General features: G+C 46.2%; 1 protein-coding gene across 3 annotated transcripts in view; it reads right to left on the bottom strand.

Moving 5' to 3' along the window:
* LOC147120494 (mucin-13-like) overlaps window positions 1-17,211 on the bottom strand; it is a 170,608-nt gene that overhangs the window by 145,839 nt on the left and 7,558 nt on the right. For all 3 annotated transcript variants that reach the window (XM_085986498.1, XM_085986500.1, XM_085986499.1), the window contains exons 2-4: window positions 8,343-8,375; window positions 5,157-5,189; window positions 2,515-2,547 (exon numbers count right to left, since the gene is read on the bottom strand). In XM_085986498.1, coding sequence (XP_085842624.1) covers window positions 2,515-2,547; window positions 5,157-5,189; window positions 8,343-8,375 — 99 coding nt within the window. The remainder of the gene's footprint in view (window positions 1-2,514; window positions 2,548-5,156; window positions 5,190-8,342; window positions 8,376-17,211) is intronic.

The following is a 17,211-nucleotide window of genomic DNA, read 5'->3' on the forward strand; positions in this document are numbered from 1 at the left end:
TGAGACATTCCCACCGCGTTGTCCTAAATTTTGGGAAAACCCCATTTCTGTGAGTAATGGTTGTTTCCGCCAAACTATCACCAAACATCCTTGCATTTCTAAGCCTGAGTTGATGTCCCTTTTTATTAATGATTACGTAGAATATTTCAGTTATTTACATTCTGAAACCCTATCATAATTTTTGGAACACTTCCATTCAATCCCTTTAACCTTCTCCTGTGAATACAGCCATGTTTTGTTTAAATGTTCCATCATTGCTCTATGTTTTCATCACTGGTATCATCCTTATGATCTGAATTTCATCTTTTCTATGATTCCTATATCCATTCCATAATGAAGTTGACAAACTTGCACTCAATATTCACAATGTGGCACAGCTGATGTTTTGAACAATTTGCTATCCTGTCTTTGTTCTTGCATTCAAAGACAATTTATATAAACCCCAGCAATCCAGTTGCTCTTGTTATGGCTTTGCCTACCTGCAATCCTGTTTTTAAAGATCTATTATCTGCACCCACAGATCTCTCTGTTCCACCAATCAGAATTATTCCATTGATGGTAGATTTCCATTCCCTGGTCTTTTGCACCAAATTGATAAACTGCTTGAATCAGAAAAGACTTCCTGAGTAAAGCTGTAGTTGTCATAAACCGGTGTTGTACATCAGCAATGTAAAAGTCCTTTCTTTGAAAAATTTCTCGCAGTTGTACCAAATAACAACCAAATTCATCAGTTTGATTGTGTTTCAATTAACATCAAGAATGTCTTCAGATGCCTTAGTTATGGACATATTTTCCCTAGGAGTTACCACTGCCTGGCCGGAGTGCCTGCCTGGGCCAGGTGGTAGGCCCTTTTAATATGCAAATCGGTGTGCTATGATTTACTGGGGGGCGTGTGCGGTGCCCACTCGGTTGAGTGTTAGATGCCAGTCCAATTGAAGAGGGGCACAAAGGCAAATGTTTTTTCTGAGGAGAAGCAGGAGTTATCCTCTGAGCACTATGAGACCAACCAGATCTTCCGATTAGGCACTTTACAGCCTTCCAGACTCAATATCGAGTTCAACAATTTCAGATCATAACCTCGGCCCCTATTACATTTTTACTTATTTTTTATCCACACCTTTGTTTTGGCCCTTTCCCCCCTCCCCTTTTTTCTCTCCCATATGGCAGCTGTCTCCCATTCTGCCAGCGCATTTCACACCTAATCTAGAGCCATCTTTTGTCTCCACTAGTCCTAGCACCATCTCGTCTCGTTTTGAATACCTCTTAATGTCTCTTCACTTCTGTTTTGTTCTCTCCCAGCCTGGCCTTCAGTCTTGACAAAGGGTTTGACCCAAAACGTTGACTCTATTTTCTCTCCACGGATGTTGCCTGGCCTGCTGAGTTTTTCCAGCATTTTCTGTTGTTATTTCAGATCTTCCCCCACACCCCGCCGAGATCAGATCTCCCCTCGATGAACCTGCTTTCTTGCAGTCCAGACGCCGTCTGCGATGTCTGATACAGCGGCAACTTTGATCTGGTGGGTGGCCACGAGGCGCACGTTTTCACCCGCAGCCCACCGGGCTGAATGCTAATGAGGCCCGAGCTCAGAATGGACCAGATCTGCCGCCAGGATGGGCCGCAGTCCGCCGGCTGGCTGCCCAAAGTCCACACCGGGGGAAATTCTACCCCATTGTGTATTTCCTGTACAATGCAGAGTGAGCTTGCAGAAAACCCCGATTCGCCCTATCTGTGCCATTTCTTGTAACAAATCTGTATAAATTAAAACATTCAGCACAGAAAAAAGGTACCTTTTTGTTATAAAGTGGTTAACTTACTAAAACAGGCAGGAAGTCTTTTGGAGTATTCTGGACAGTAACTGTTATGAAAATTGCCGGAGCTGCATGATTTATATAACAAATAAATGGAATCTTAGGATGGGAATTTCTCTGAGATATTAGCAGCACATTGCTGTAAATTTGGTGGAAAATCCCATTTCCGTGAGTAATGGGTGTTTCCTCCAAACTTTCACCAAAGTTACGGTGGTGGAGAGGGAGAAGCCTTGAGGAAATTCACCTCCCGTGATTCCATTCAATGATTTTACATTACAGCCACAATGAAATGTACAGAACATGCTTACTGTGGGTGCTGTTGCTGCTGTTTTAACTGTGAGAGGTATTCAGCAATGTTAATTTACAAAAATCAATAATTTGTCATTTGGAATCACAAATCAGAATGCCAAGTTAGGTTAATATCTGAAGACTGGCAATCATTTTGTTCGTTAAAACCCCACAATTTAATCCATTTTAAAATATTTTATTGCTTTTTTCCATTTCATATTACTTTCCTCCTCAGATGAGTAATTATTTAGCAATATTTGGGGTCTTATTTCATGTTTTCAGCAAATGAATTCATACAATCAACACAATCCAATATGCAGTAAAATACTTTCTAAAACAAATTCATCAACCTAATTTTTAATTTTCTGCAGTCCTTTCAGTGCCTGACATTAGTCACAATGAAATGTACAGTACGTACCTGCTGTAGTTGCTGCAGGTGTTATTGTATTTTCTGTAAAAAAGGTATTCAGGAATGTTAATTTACAAAAATCATATGAAGAATATTCAAGATTGGAATGAATTTCTTGCAGAAAAAAGCTTTTGTTCAGACCCTTGTTTCATGAAAGGATTGCATAAGAATATTTGCTTCTTGAAGTTTGCACTCTAATCCGACATTTCTGGACTCTCCCTTCATGCTTTCATATTTTCCTTGTTATGTCATGATGTATCCTTCCAAATGCTGTGATTGATTAGCTAATGACCACTTGTTGTAATGCATTTCATATTCTAAACATCCTTTCCAGGAAAAGAATTGCTTCTACTCTCCCCATACATCCTTGCATTTCTAAGCCTGAGTTGACGTCCATTTTTGTTAACGATTACATAGAATATTTCACTCTGGAACCCTGTCATAAATTTTGGAACACTTCCATTCAATCCCTTTAACCTTCTCCTGTGAATACAGCCATGTTTTGTTTAAATGTTTCATCATTGCTCTATGTTTTCATCCCTGGTATCATCCTAATGATCTGAATTTCATCTTTTCTATGATTTCTATATCCATTCCATAATGAAGTTGACACAATTGCACTCAATATTCACAATGTGGCACAGCTGATGCTTTGAACAATTTGCTATCCTGTCTTTGTTCTTGTATTCAACGACAATTGATATAAACCCCAGCAATCCAGTTGCTCTTGTTATGGCTTTGCCCACCTGCAATCCTGTTTTTAAGGATCTATTATCTGCACCCGCAGATCTCTCTGTTCCTCCAATCAGAATTATTCCATTGATGGTAGATTTCCATTCCCTGGTCTTTTGCACCAAATTGATAAACTGCTTGAGTCAGAAAAGACTTCCTGAGTAAAGCTGTAGTTGTCATAATCCGGTGTTGTACATCAACAATGTAAAAGTTCTTTTTTTGAAAAATTTCTCGCAGTTGCACAAAATAACAACCAAATTCATCAGATTGATTGTGTTTCAATTCACATCAAGTATCTCTTCAAAAGCCTTAGTTATGGACGTATTTTCCCTGGGGTTACCACTGCCTGGCCGGAGTGCCTGCTTGAGACAGGCGGTAGGCCCTTTTAATATGCAAATCGGTGTCCTATGATTTACTGGGGGGTGTCTGCAGTGCACACTCGGCTGAGTATCAAATGCCAGTCCAACCGAAGAGGGGCACAAAGGCAAATGTTTTATCTGAGGCTTGGAGAAGCAGGTATTCTCCTCTGAGCACCATGAGACCAGCCAGATCTTCCCCCACCCCCCCGCCGAGATCAGATCTCCCCCTGACGAACCTACCTTCTTGCAGCCCAGACGCCGCCTGCAATGTCTGATTCATCAGAAACTTGGATCTGGCAGATGGCCACAAGGCGCACGTTTTCACCCGCAGCCCACCGGCTGAATGCTAATGAGGCCCGAGCTCAAATGCCAGTCCAACCGAAGAGGAGCACAAAGGCAAATATTTTTTCTGAGGCTTGGAGAAGCAGAAGTTCTCCTCTGAGCACCATGGGACCAGCCTGGGACTTCCCCCACCCCTCGCCGAGATCAGATCTCCCCCTGACGAACCTACCTTCTTGCAGCCTGGAAGCCGCCTGCGGTGTCTGATTCAGCAGCAACTTGGATCTGGCGGATGGCCACGAGGCGCACATTTTCACCCTCAGCCCACCAGCTGAAAGCTAATGAAGCCCGAGCTCAAAATGGACTCGATCTCCCGCCAGGATTATCAGGCAGTCGATGGGCCGCACACCACCAGCTGGCTGCCCAAAGTCCCCATTGTGTATTTTCTGTACAATGCAGACTGAGCTCGCAGAAAACCCCGATTCGCCCTATCTGTGCCATTTCTTGTAACAAATCTGTACAAATTAAACATTCAGCACAGAAAAAAGGTACCTTTTTGTTATAAAGTGGTTAACTTACTAAAACAGGCAGGAAGTCTTTTGGAGTATTCTGGACAGTAACATTTATGAAAATTGCCGGCGCTGCATGATTTATATTGCAAATAAATGTAATCTTAGGGCGGGAATTTCTCTGAGACATTCCCACCGCGTTGCCCTAAATTTTGGGGAAAATCCCATTTCTGCGAGTAATGGGTGTTTCCGCCAAACTTTCACCAAAATTACAGTGGCGGAGAAGAGAAGCCTTGAGGAAATTCACCTCCCGTGATTTCACTCAAGGGTTTTACATTACAACCACAATGAAATGTACAGAACATACTTGCTGTGGGTGCTGTCGCTGCTGTTTTAACTGTGAGACGTATTCAGCAATGTTAATTTACAAAAATCAATAATTTGTCATTTGGAATTACAAATCAGAATGCCAAGTTAGGTTGATATCTGAAGACTGACAATCATTTTGTTCGTTAAAACCCAACAATTTAATCCATTTTAAAATATTTTATTGCTTTTTTCCATTTCATATTACTTTCCTTCTCAGATGAGTAAATATTTAGCAATATTTGGGGTCTTATTTCATGTTTTCAGCAAATGAATTAATGCAATCAACACAAACGAATAGGCAGTAAAATACTTTCAAAAACATCAAATTCATCAACCTCATTTTTAATTTTCTGCAGTCCTTTCAGTGCCTGACATTAGTCACAATGAAATGTACAGTACGTACCTGCTGTAGTTGCTGCAGGTGTTGTTGTACTTTCTGTAAAAAGTTATTCAAGAATGTTAATTTACAGAATGTTTCTTCTGAGGCTTGGAGAAGCAGGAGTTCTCCTCTGAGCACGAGACCAGCCAGATCTCCCCCCACCCCCCACCAAGATCAGATCTCCCCCTGACAAACCTAACTTCCTGCAGCCGGGGAGCTGTCTGCGATGTCTGATACAGCGGCAACTTGGATGTGGCGGGTGGCCACGAGGCGCCCATTTCCACCCGCAGCCCACCGGCTGAATGCTAATGAGGCCCGAGCTCAAAATTGGCCAGATCTCACGCCAGGATTATCAGGCAGCCGATGGGCCGTACTCCGCCGGCTGGCTACCCAAAATCCGCACCGGGGGAAATTCTACCCCATTGTGTATTTTCTGTACAATGCAGAGTGAGATTGCAGAAAACCCCGATTCGCACTATCTGTGACATTTCTTGTAACAAATCTGTACAACTTAAAACATTCAGCACAGAAAAAAAGTAACTTTTTGTTATAAAGTGCTTAACTTACTAAAATAGGCAGGAAGTCTTTTGGAGTATTCTGGACAGTAACTGTTATGAAAATTGCCGGCGCTGCATGATTTATTTAGCAAATAAATGGAATCTTATGACGGGAATTTCTCTGAGACATTCCCACCGCGTTGTCCTAAATTTTGGGAAAACCCCATTTCTGTGAGTAATGGTTGTTTCCGCCAAACTATCACCAAACATCCTTGCATTTCTAAGCCTGAGTTGATGTCCCTTTTTATTAATGATTACGTAGAATATTTCAGTTATTTACATTCTGAAACCCTATCATAATTTTTGGAACACTTCCATTCAATCCCTTTAACCTTCTCCTGTGAATACAGCCATGTTTTGTTTAAATGTTCCATCATTGCTCTATGTTTTCATCACTGGTATCATCCTTATGATCTGAATTTCATCTTTTCTATGATTCCTATATCCATTCCATAATGAAGTTGACAAACTTGCACTCAATATTCACAATGTGGCACAGCTGATGTTTTGAACAATTTGCTATCCTGTCTTTGTTCTTGCATTCAAAGACAATTTATATAAACCCCAGCAATCCAGTTGCTCTTGTTATGGCTTTGCCTACCTGCAATCCTGTTTTTAAAGATCTATTATCTGCACCCACAGATCTCTCTGTTCCACCAATCAGAATTATTCCATTGATGGTAGATTTCCATTCCCTGGTCTTTTGCACCAAATTGATAAACTGCTTGAATCAGAAAAGACTTCCTGAGTAAAGCTATAGTTGTCATAAACCGGTGTTGTACATCAGCAATGTAAAAGTCCTTTCTTTGAAAAATTTCTCGCAGTTGTACCAAATAACAACCAAATTCATCAGTTTGATTGTGTTTCAATTAACATCAAGAATGTCTTCAGATGCCTTAGTTATGGACATATTTTCCCGAGGAGTTACCACTGCCTGGCCGGAGTGCCTGCCTGGGCCAGGTGGTAGGCCCTTTTAATATGCAAATCGGTGTCCTATGATTTACTTGGGGGCGTGTGCGGTGCCCACTCGGTTGAGTGTTAGATGCCAGTCCAATTGAAGAGGGGCACAAAGGCAAATGTTTTTTCTGAGGAGAAGCAGGAGTTATCCTCTGAGCACTATGAGACCAACCAGATCTTCCGATTAGGCACTTTACAGCCTTCCAGACTCAATATCGAGTTCAACAATTTCAGATCATAACCTCGGCCCCTATTACATTTTTACTTATTTTTTATCCACACCTTTGTTTTGGACCTTTCCCCCCTCCCCTTTTTTCTCTCCCACATGGCAGCTGTCTCCCATTCTGCCAGCGCATTTCACACCTAATCTAGAGCCATCTTTTGTCTCCACTAGTCCTAGCACCATCTCGTCTCGTTTTGAATACCTCTTAATGTCTCTTCACTTCTGTTTTGTTCTCTCCCAGCCTGGCCTTCAGTCTTGACAAAGGGTTTGACCCAAAACGTTGACTCTATTTTCTCTCCACGGATGTTGCCTGGCCTGCTGAGTTTTTCCAGCATTTTCTGTTGTTATTTCAGATCTTCCCCCACACCCCGCCGAGATCAGATCTCCCCTCGATGAACCTGCTTTCTTGCAGTCCAGACGCCGTCTGCGATGTCTGATACAGCGGCAACTTTGATCTGGTGGGTGGCCACGAGGCGCACGTTTTCACCCGCAGCCCACCGGGCTGAATGCTAATGAGGCCCGAGCTCAAAATGGACCAGATCTGCCGCCAGGATTATCAGGCAGCTGATGGGCCGCAGTCCGCCGGCTGGCTGCCCAAAGTCCACACCGGGGGAAATTCTACCCCATTGTGTATTTCCTGTACAATGCAGAGTGAGCTTGCAGAAAACCCCGATTCGCCCTATCTGTGCCATTTCTTGTAACAAATCTGTATAAATTAAAACATTCAGCACAGAAAAAAGGTACCTTTTTGTTATAAAGTGGTTAACTTACTAAAACAGGCAGGAAGTCTTTTGGAGTATTCTGGACAGTAACTGTTATGAAAATTGCCGGAGCTGCATGATTTATATAACAAATAAATGGAATCTTAGGATGGGAATTTCTCTGAGATATTAGCAGCACATTGCCGTAAATTTGGTGGAAAATCCCATTTCCGTGAGTAATGGGTGTTTCCTCCAAACTTTCACCAAAGTTACGGTGGTGGAGAGGGAGAAGCCTTGAGGAAATTCACCTCCCGTGATTCCATTCAATGATTTTACATTACAGCCACAATGAAATGTACAGAACATGCTTACTGTGGGTGCTGTTGCTGCTGTTTTAACTGTGAGAGGTATTCAGCAATGTTAATTTACAAAAATCAATAATTTGTCATTTGGAATCACAAATCAGAATGCCAAGTTAGGTTAATATCTGAAGGCTGGCAATCATTTTGTTCATTAAAACCCCACAATTTAATCCTTTTTAAAGTATTTTATTGCATTTTCCATTTCATATTACTTTCCTCCTCAGATGAGTAATTATTTAGCAATATTTGGGGTCTTATTTCATGTTTTCAGCAAATGAATTAATACAATCAACACAAACCAATGTGCAGTAAAATACTTTCTAAAACAACAAATTCATCAACCTCATTTTTAATTTTCTGCAGTCCTTTCAGTGCCTGACATTAGTCACAATGAAATGTACAGTACATACCTGCTGTGGTTACTGCAGATGCTGCTGCTTTATCTGTAAAAAAGGTATTTAGGAATGTTAATTTACAAAAATCATATGAAGAATATTCAAGATTGGAATGAATTTCTTACAGAAAAAAGCTTTTGTTCAGACCATTGTTTCGCTAAGGGATTGCATAAGAATATTTACTCCTTGTAGTTTGCACTCTAACCCGACATTTCTGGTCTCTCCCTTCATGCTTTCATATTTTTCTTGTTATGTGATGATGTATTCTCTCCAAGTGCTGTGATTGATTAGCTAATGACCACTTGTTGTAATGCATTTTATATTCTAAACACCCTTTCCAGGAAAGGAATTGCTTCTATTCTCCCCATACATCCTTGCATTTCTAAGCCTGAGTTGATGTTCCCTTTTATTAACCATTGCATAGAATATTTTAGTTAGTTATGCTCTGAAACCCTGTGTACACATACATATTGTGGGAACAAAGCAGTCCGCTTGATCGGCACTCTATCTAATGAATTAAACTCCATTCCCTCCACCATGGGCATACCATGGCTGCAGTGTGTGCAGTCTACAGCTTGCATTGCAGCTGGTCGGCAAGGCTTCATCGGCAGCACCTCCCAAACCCACAACCTCCACCTAGAAAGACATGAACTGTAGGTGCATGGAAATACCATCTCCTCCATGTTCACCTACAAGCCACACATCAGTCTGACTTGGATACATATTGGTGTTATTTCATTGACTCTGGGTCAAAATACTGGAACTGCTTACCTAACATCATTGTGGGAATACATTTTCCACATGGTCTACAGCAGTTGAAGAAGAAGGCCTACCACCACTTTCCCAAGGAAACTAGGGATGGGCAATAATTAGATTTCCATTCCCTGCTCTTTTGCAAAGAATTTATAACCTGTATCGGTCAGAAGAGAGTTCCTAAGTAAAGCTGTAGATGTCATAAAACTTGTTCTACGCCTATACTGTACAAGTTCTTTCTTTGAAAAATACCCTATGAGGTTCCACAAATTAACATCCAAATTCAACAGTTTGATTGCGTTTCAATTAACATCCAGGACCTCGTCCTCACCAATCTACCTGTCGCAGAGCATCTGTCCATGGCAGCAGTGGTAGCAATGACCACCGCACAGTCATTGTGGTGACGAATTCCCTCTTCACACTGAGGACACCCTCCATCATGTTGTGTGGCACTACCACCATGATAAATGGGATAGATTCAGAAAAGATCTAGCAGCTCAAAACTAGGAATCCATGAGGCGCTGTGAGCCATCAACAGCAACAGAATTGTATTCCACCACAATCTGTAACCTCATGACCCGGCATATCCCTCACTCTACCATTACCATCAAGCCACGTGACCTACCCTGGTTCAATAAGGAGTGTAGAAGAGCATGCCAGGAGCAGCATCAGGCGTAACTAAAAATGAGGTGTCAACATGGGTCAGCAGCAACACAGGACTACATGCATGCTAAAAAGCGGAAGCAGCATGCTATAGACTTGGCTAAGCGATCCCACAATCAATGGATCAAATCAAAGCTCTGCAGTCCTGCCACATCCAGTTGTGAATGGTGGTGGACCATTAAATAACTAACGGGAGGAGGAGGCTCCATGAATATCCCCATCCTCAATGATGGTGGAGCCCAGCACATGAGTGCAAAAGACAAGGCTGAAGCGTTTGCAACCATCTTCAGCCAGAAGTGCCAAGTGGATAATCCATATCGACCTCCTCCTAAGATCCCCATCATCACAGAAGCCAGTCTTCAGCCAATTCAATTCAGTCCACGTGATACCAAGAAATGGCTGAGCGCACTGGATACAGCAAAGGCTATGGGCCTCGACAACTTTGTGGTTGTTGTGGTGAAAGCTTGTGCTCCAGAACTAGCCGCACCTCTAACCAAGCTATTCTAGTACAGTTACAACACTGGCATCTATCCGACAATGTGGAAAACTGCCCAGGTATGTCCTGTCCACAAAAAGCAGGACAAATTCAACGCAGCCAATTGCCGCCCTATCAGTCTACTCTCAATCATCAGCAAAGTAATGGAAGGCGTCGTTGTGAGTGCTATCAAGCGGCACTTACCAGATTTAGGAACAGCTTCTTTCCCAGGGCTGTCATCCTACTGAACTCCACAAATAAACTCTAAAGCCTGCACATCTGCCAATGCACTTTATTATGGTTATGTTTATGTTAATGTATTACAAGCCAAATGTATGTTGAATGTTTAAATGTCTTAATCTAAATGTACACTCTCGGGAGCCGCAAGCCTACATTTCGTTGTACTGCACTTGTGCACTAACAATGACAATAAAAGTTGATTTGATTTGATTGATTTGATAACCTGTTCACTGATGTCCAGTTTGGGTTCCGTCAGGACCATTTGGCTCCAGACCTCATTACGGCCTTGGTCCAAACATGGACAAAGGAGCTGAATTCCAGAGGTGAGGTGATAGTGCCTGCCCTTGACATCAAGGCAGCATTTGACCGAGTGTGGCATCAAGGAGCCCTGGTAAAACTGAAGTCAATGGGAATCGGGGCGAAAACTCTCCACTGGCTGGAGTCATACCTAGCACAAAGGAAGATGGTTGTGGTGGTTGGTGGACAATCACCACAGCCTGCAGGAGTTCCTCAGGGCAGTGTCCTAGGCCCAACCATCTTCAGCTGCATCATCAATGACCTTCTCTCCATCATAAGGCCAGAAGTGGGGATGTTCGCTGATGACTGCTCAGTGTTCAGTGCCATTCACAACTCCTCAGATAATGAAGCAATCCATGCCTGCATGCAACAAGACCTGGACGACGTCCAGGCTTGGGATGATAAGTGACAGGTAACATTCGCACCACACAAGTGCCAGGCAATGACTATCTTCAACAAAGAGCGTCTAACTCCGCCCCTTGACATTTAACAGCATTACCATCGCTGAATCCCCCACCATCAACATCCTGGGAGTCACCATTGATCAGAAACTTACTGGACCAGCCACATAAATACTGTGGTAACAAGAGCATGTCAGAGGCTAGGTATTCTGTGGCGAGTGTCTCACCTCCTGTCTCCCCAAAGCCTTTCCACCATCTACAAGGCACAAGTAAGGAGTGTGATGGAATACTCTCCACTTGCCTGGATGAGTGCAGCTCCAACAACACTCAAGAAGCGCGACACCATCCAGGACAAAGCAGCCCGCTTGATTGGCACCCCATCCACCACCTTAAACATTCATCCCCTCCACCACCGGCGTACCATGGCTGCAGTGTGTACCATCTACAAGATGCACTGCAGCAACTCACCAAGGCTTCTTCGGCAGCACCTCCCAAACCCGTGACCTTTTCCACCTAGAAGGACAAGGGCAGCAGGCGCATGGGAACACCACCACCTCCAAGTTCCCCTCCAAGTCACACACCATCCTGACTTGGAAGTATATTGTTGTTCCTTCATCGTCGCTGGGTCAAAATCCTGGAACTCCCTCCCTAACAGCACTGTGGGAGTACTTTCAACACACGGACTGCAGTGGTTCAAGAAGGCGGCTCACCACCACTTTCTCAAGGGCAATTTGTAAGGGGTTCTTAGATCGCAGAGGTTTCTCTCTCTCCAGAGGCCTCTCTCTCTTGCACAGTAAACTTTCGAGTGGTTCGACCCACTCACCCCTTAGATTCTATACACTGGACTTTGAGGCAGGAACTACAATGCAGAGAATACTCTATAGACCAAGTTTAATGAAAACGAAATGAAATTTTATTGCATAAAGAAACAAATCAAACTGCAAGCCAATAAGAGGGTACATGGGAGGGAAAAACAAAACATAATACAGTACTAGCTAAGATATATACAGGCATATTATACTTTGCAAAAGTCATCACAAAATGGGGAAACACACGGAACATCGAGGGACAACAACTCATAATTAATTACCCCTGAAATGCCCACCCCCTAAACCTATCTAGATCAGATTATGAGGGGCCAGAAACAAGCTCACCAATCCAGTTGGAAAGTATAGAGTTTTGAAAAGGTCTGCGTTTTGATCCTCTCAGGCGTCCTGTCTCCACGTGGTCAGCGGAACGCAGCGGGCTGCGACACACTTTCTTCTCCCTTGAGGTGAAGGTCACGGACAGGCTGGATGTTAGCAGGCCTGGACGTCGGCGCGAGGAGAGACCAACTGTTTGACCATTTTCATATGGGTTTCGTCGCACAGCCCAGCTGGTTTACCGTTTTCATATGGGTTTCTTCACGGAGGGTCACTGTCCTTTGTCTCGTCAACGGCCCGGGGTGTATCGATGATCTCCCGATGGCTACCCCGGGGCTGGACGCAGACTCTACTCGAATCACCTTCTTGACTGTCTCCGTATTGACGTTCCTCAATCTTCCTAGAGGGTCCCCGATGGCTACCCCGGGTCTCTTCGCTGTGGCCATCCTCTCGATCACTCCTCAGGCCTCCAATTATACTTCTCATCGAAGCCCTTATCTCCCGCCACATCAAGGTTAGTCTTTGTTTAATTTTTGGCGGGCTGGTAGCACAGTGGGTGTGATGAAATATTCCATTCATCACTCATCAGTATTTCTCTGCCTGTGACTGTGGTTGGTTTCAGTTTCATTTCCATTGTATTGTACTGTGTGTAGGGCTCCGCCCATACCTGGCTCCTATGTAAGCTGGCCCAGCCTGCAGCACATCCAGTACGGCAGACCTCTGGATGGAAGATACATTCTCCTCTGTGTGTTACCTTCTAAGTCAATAAAAGCCTTGTTTTGTTTCGCTAACATCGAGTCTCGGATTTATTGAGGCACATCAATTTTATTGACTTAATTTTCAACACAATGGATCAACTCTTGAAACCCGAACGTTTGGATTTGGACCAGCATGCTTCGGACGCATCGGCACGCTTCGGACACTGGTTTATGTGTATGGAATTCTTCCTGGACAATTCCGCAGCCGTCAAAGACGCTACGGACGCTGCGAGTATGAAACTCGGAATTCTGCGGAATTGGGTAAGCCACCGGGTTTACCCCCTCATCCAAGACACCGACACGTACTCGGCCACCTGCGACATCTTAAAGGCGCATTACCAGCAGCCTACGAATGAGGTGTATGCTAGGCATCTGCTCGCTACTCGCGCACAGCGACCTGGGGAATCGGTGGAGGAGTTCCTAGGCACCCTGAAAACGTTTGGCAAAGACTGCAAGTGCCAAGATGTAAAAGCCGCAGTGTACACTGACGAGCTTGTTCGCGATGCCTTTATCACAGGCCTCAGCTCCACTTACATCCGGCAGAGACTGCTGGAAAAAACGGGATTGGACCTGAAACAGGCTGCGGACACAGCACGATCCCTGGATGTGGCCCAGAGAAACTCGGACGCCTACTCTTCAGCCCGCGCCGTCCACGCCGCCACGTGTGCACCAAGGGCGCCGCCATCTTGGAAGGCATCTTCCCCGCCCGGCAGCCCAACACTGTCAGGGCCCCGCTCTCCCCCCAGAAGCCCTACGACAGCCGCGACGCGTCGGGGACCCAACTGCTACTTCTGCGGGCAGCCGAAGCACACCAGAAACCTGTGCACAGCGAAAGGCACCACCTGCTTTAAGTGCGGTAAGAAGGGGCACTTCGGGAAGGCGTGCAGAGGGAACCCCGCCGGAAAACCCGCCACCGCCGCGTGTGCGCCGTGGGAACGGCCATCTTGGACGCCATCTTGCCCGACCTCGTGGGGTCCGCCATCTTGTGAGCAGACAGCGTGGACGCCATCTTGTCTCGATCAGGGCCCTACAGTGGCATCGGTCACAGTGGACCAGACCAGGCCGCACCCGCTATCCAAATCAATGGTGGACATCGAGGTAAACGGGTGCAGGGTTAAATGTTTAATTGACAGTGGAAGCACGGAGAGTTTTGTCCACCCTGAACTGGTACAACAACTCTCCCTAAAGGTGGTCCCTACTCGGGGTACCATCTCTATGGCTGATAAAACCCAGACATCGACCATTATGGGTTACTGCACGGTACAATTGTCCGTTAACGGAACTGTATACGATAATTTTAAAGTATTAATCATGAAGAATCTATGTGCGAGCGTGATCTTGGGCCTGGATTTCCAGTGCTACCACCAAAGCATCACGCTCAATTACGGTGGGTCCCAGCCGCCCCTCACAGTGTGCGGTCTGGCTACCCTGAAGGTAAAGCCGCCTTCGCTATTCGCGAACCTTACCCCTAACTGCCGGCCAATAGCGACCAAAAGCAGGAGGTACAGCTGGGAGGACAGGCGGTTTATCGCGACCGAGGTAGACAGGCTCCTGAAAGAGTGCATTATTGAACGCAGCAATAGCCCGTGGCGCGCCCAAGTGGTGGTGGTAAGGGGTAGCGAGAAGAAACGGATGGTGATCGACTATAGCCAAACGATCAACAGGTGCACCCAACTAGACGCCTACCCGCTACCCCGCATATCAGAAATGGTGAACCAAATCGCCCAATACCGGGTGTTCTCCACCATCGACCTCAAGTCAGGGTACCACCAGCTCCCCATCAGACCAGAGGACCGCCCGTACACCGCCTTCGAGGTGAACAGACGCCTCTACCAATTCCTCAGAGTCCCCTTTGGGGTGACGAATGGGGTCTCGGTCTTCCAGAGGGAGATGGACCGCATGGTCGATGACCACCACTTGCAGGCAACCTTCCCCTACCTCGACAACGTCACCATCTGCGGTCACAACCAGCAGGATCACGACTCGAACCTCGAGAGGTTCCTGAAAACCGCACAAAAACTCAACCTCACCTACAACAAGGACAAGTGCGTTTACAACACCACGCGCCTCTGCATACTAGGCAGCGTGGTGGAGAATGGGGAAATCGGACCAGATCCCGACCGATTGCGCCCCCTACGGGAGCTGCCCCTGCCCAACACTCCCAAAGCCCTGAAAAGGTGCCTGGGGTTATTTTCTTATTATTCCCAATGGGTCCCCAACTACTCCGACAAAGCCCGCCCCCTCTTGAAAGCATCCTCTTTTCCGCTCTCTGCTGAGGCCCATGCCACCTTCAAAAGCATTAAGCAGGATATTGAGCGGGCCACGCTACAGGCAGTGGACGAGAACACTCCCTTTCAAGTGGAAAGTGATGCGTCTGACTTTGCCTTGGCGGCCACCCTCAACCAGGCGGGGCGGCCCGTAGCTTTCTTCTCGAGGACCCTCCAAGGGCCCGAGATTAGACACTCCTCCGTAGAAAAGGAGGCCCAAGCCATCGTGGAGGCAGTGCGCCACTGGCGCCACTACCTAGCCGGCAAACACTTCACCCTACTTACCGACCAGCGGTCGGTAGCGTTTATGTTCAATAATAAACAGAGGGGGAAGATTAAAAATGATAAGATTCTTAGGTGGCAGATCGAGCTCTCCACCTTCGATTATGACATCATTTACCGGCCAGGGGCCCTTAACGAATCCCCCGACGCCCTCTCACGAGGGATGTGTGCCAGCGCCACCGGGGATCGGCTACAGACCCTCCACAATGACCTCTGCCACCCAGGGGTCACGCGGCTGTTCCACTTCATAAAGTCCCACAACTTACCCTACTCGATTGAGGAAGTTCGGTCCCTGACCAGGAACTGCCGCACTTGCGCTGAGTGCAAGCCTCGGTTCTACCGCCCAGATAGAGCCCACTTAATCAAAGCTACACGGCCCTTTGAGCGGCTCAGCTTAGATTTCAAGGGCCCCCTCCCGTCCGTCGACCGCAATGTTTACTTCCTGAACATTGTGGACGAATACTCTCGTTTCCCATTCGCCTTCCCCTGCCCAGACATGACCAGCGCCACGGTCATTAAATGCCTCAACAGCCTGTTCTGCCTGTTCAGTATGCAGAGCTACATCCATACAGATAGGGGGGCGTCCTTCATGAGTGAAGAGCTACGCCAGTACATGCTGTCCAGGGGGATCGCCACGAGCCATACCACCAGCTACAACCCCCGGGGTAACGGTCAAGTGGAGCGAGAGAACGGGACAGTATGGAAAGCAGTCACTCTAGCTCTAAGGACCAAAGGCCTCCCTATCTCCCGCTGGCAGGAAGTCCTCCCAGATGTGCTCCATTCGATACGGTCGCTATTGTGTACTGCCACTAATGCCACGCCTCACGAGCGAATGTTTGTCTTTCCCCGGAAATCCACCTCAGGCGTATCCATGCCGTCATGGCTCTCCACCCCAGGTCCGGTATTCGTGCGAAGGCATGTGAGGGGCCACAAGACGGACCCTCTCGTGGAGTCAGTGCACCTACTCCACGCCAACCCCCAATACGCGTATGTCCGGCACGCCGACGGAAGGGAGGACACCGTGTCCATAAAAGACGTCGCCCCAGCCGGTAACGACAACAACCACGACAACAGCAGCAACAACGACCACAGCAACTCTTACCCACCCACTACTCTTTCATCACCCCCGGAAGAACATCGACCAACGGTACCCCCACCAACTACCCCTTCAACAACCCTGGCGGCACCCCCGGCAGAGACCCAGGAGGCCACCGGGGACACCCAGCCGACACCTGCGGCACCACAACAGCCACGTCGGTCGCAGAGGACTATCAAACCCCCGAAAAGACTAAATCTATAGAAGGGGTGAATGTGATGAAACATTCCATTCATCACTCATCAGTATTTCTCTGCCTGTGACTGTCGTTGGTTTCAGTTTCATTTCCATTGTATTGTACTGTGTGTAGGGCTCCGCCCATACCTGGCTCCTATGTAAGCTGGCCCAGCCTGCAGCACATCCAGTACGGCAGACCTCTGGATGGAAGATACATTCTCCTCTGTGTGTTACCTTCTAAGTCAATAAAAGCCTTGTTTTGTTTCGCTAACATCGAGTCTCGGATTTATTGAGGCACATCAGTGGGATAGTTATTATGTTTAAAATACTTTG

The sequence above is a fragment of the Somniosus microcephalus genome, chromosome 4, assembly GCF_052327205.1.
Source record: "Somniosus microcephalus isolate GS21.2 chromosome 4, FLI_Smic_1.0, whole genome shotgun sequence".
Classification (NCBI taxonomy): domain Eukaryota; kingdom Metazoa; phylum Chordata; class Chondrichthyes; order Squaliformes; family Somniosidae; genus Somniosus; species Somniosus microcephalus.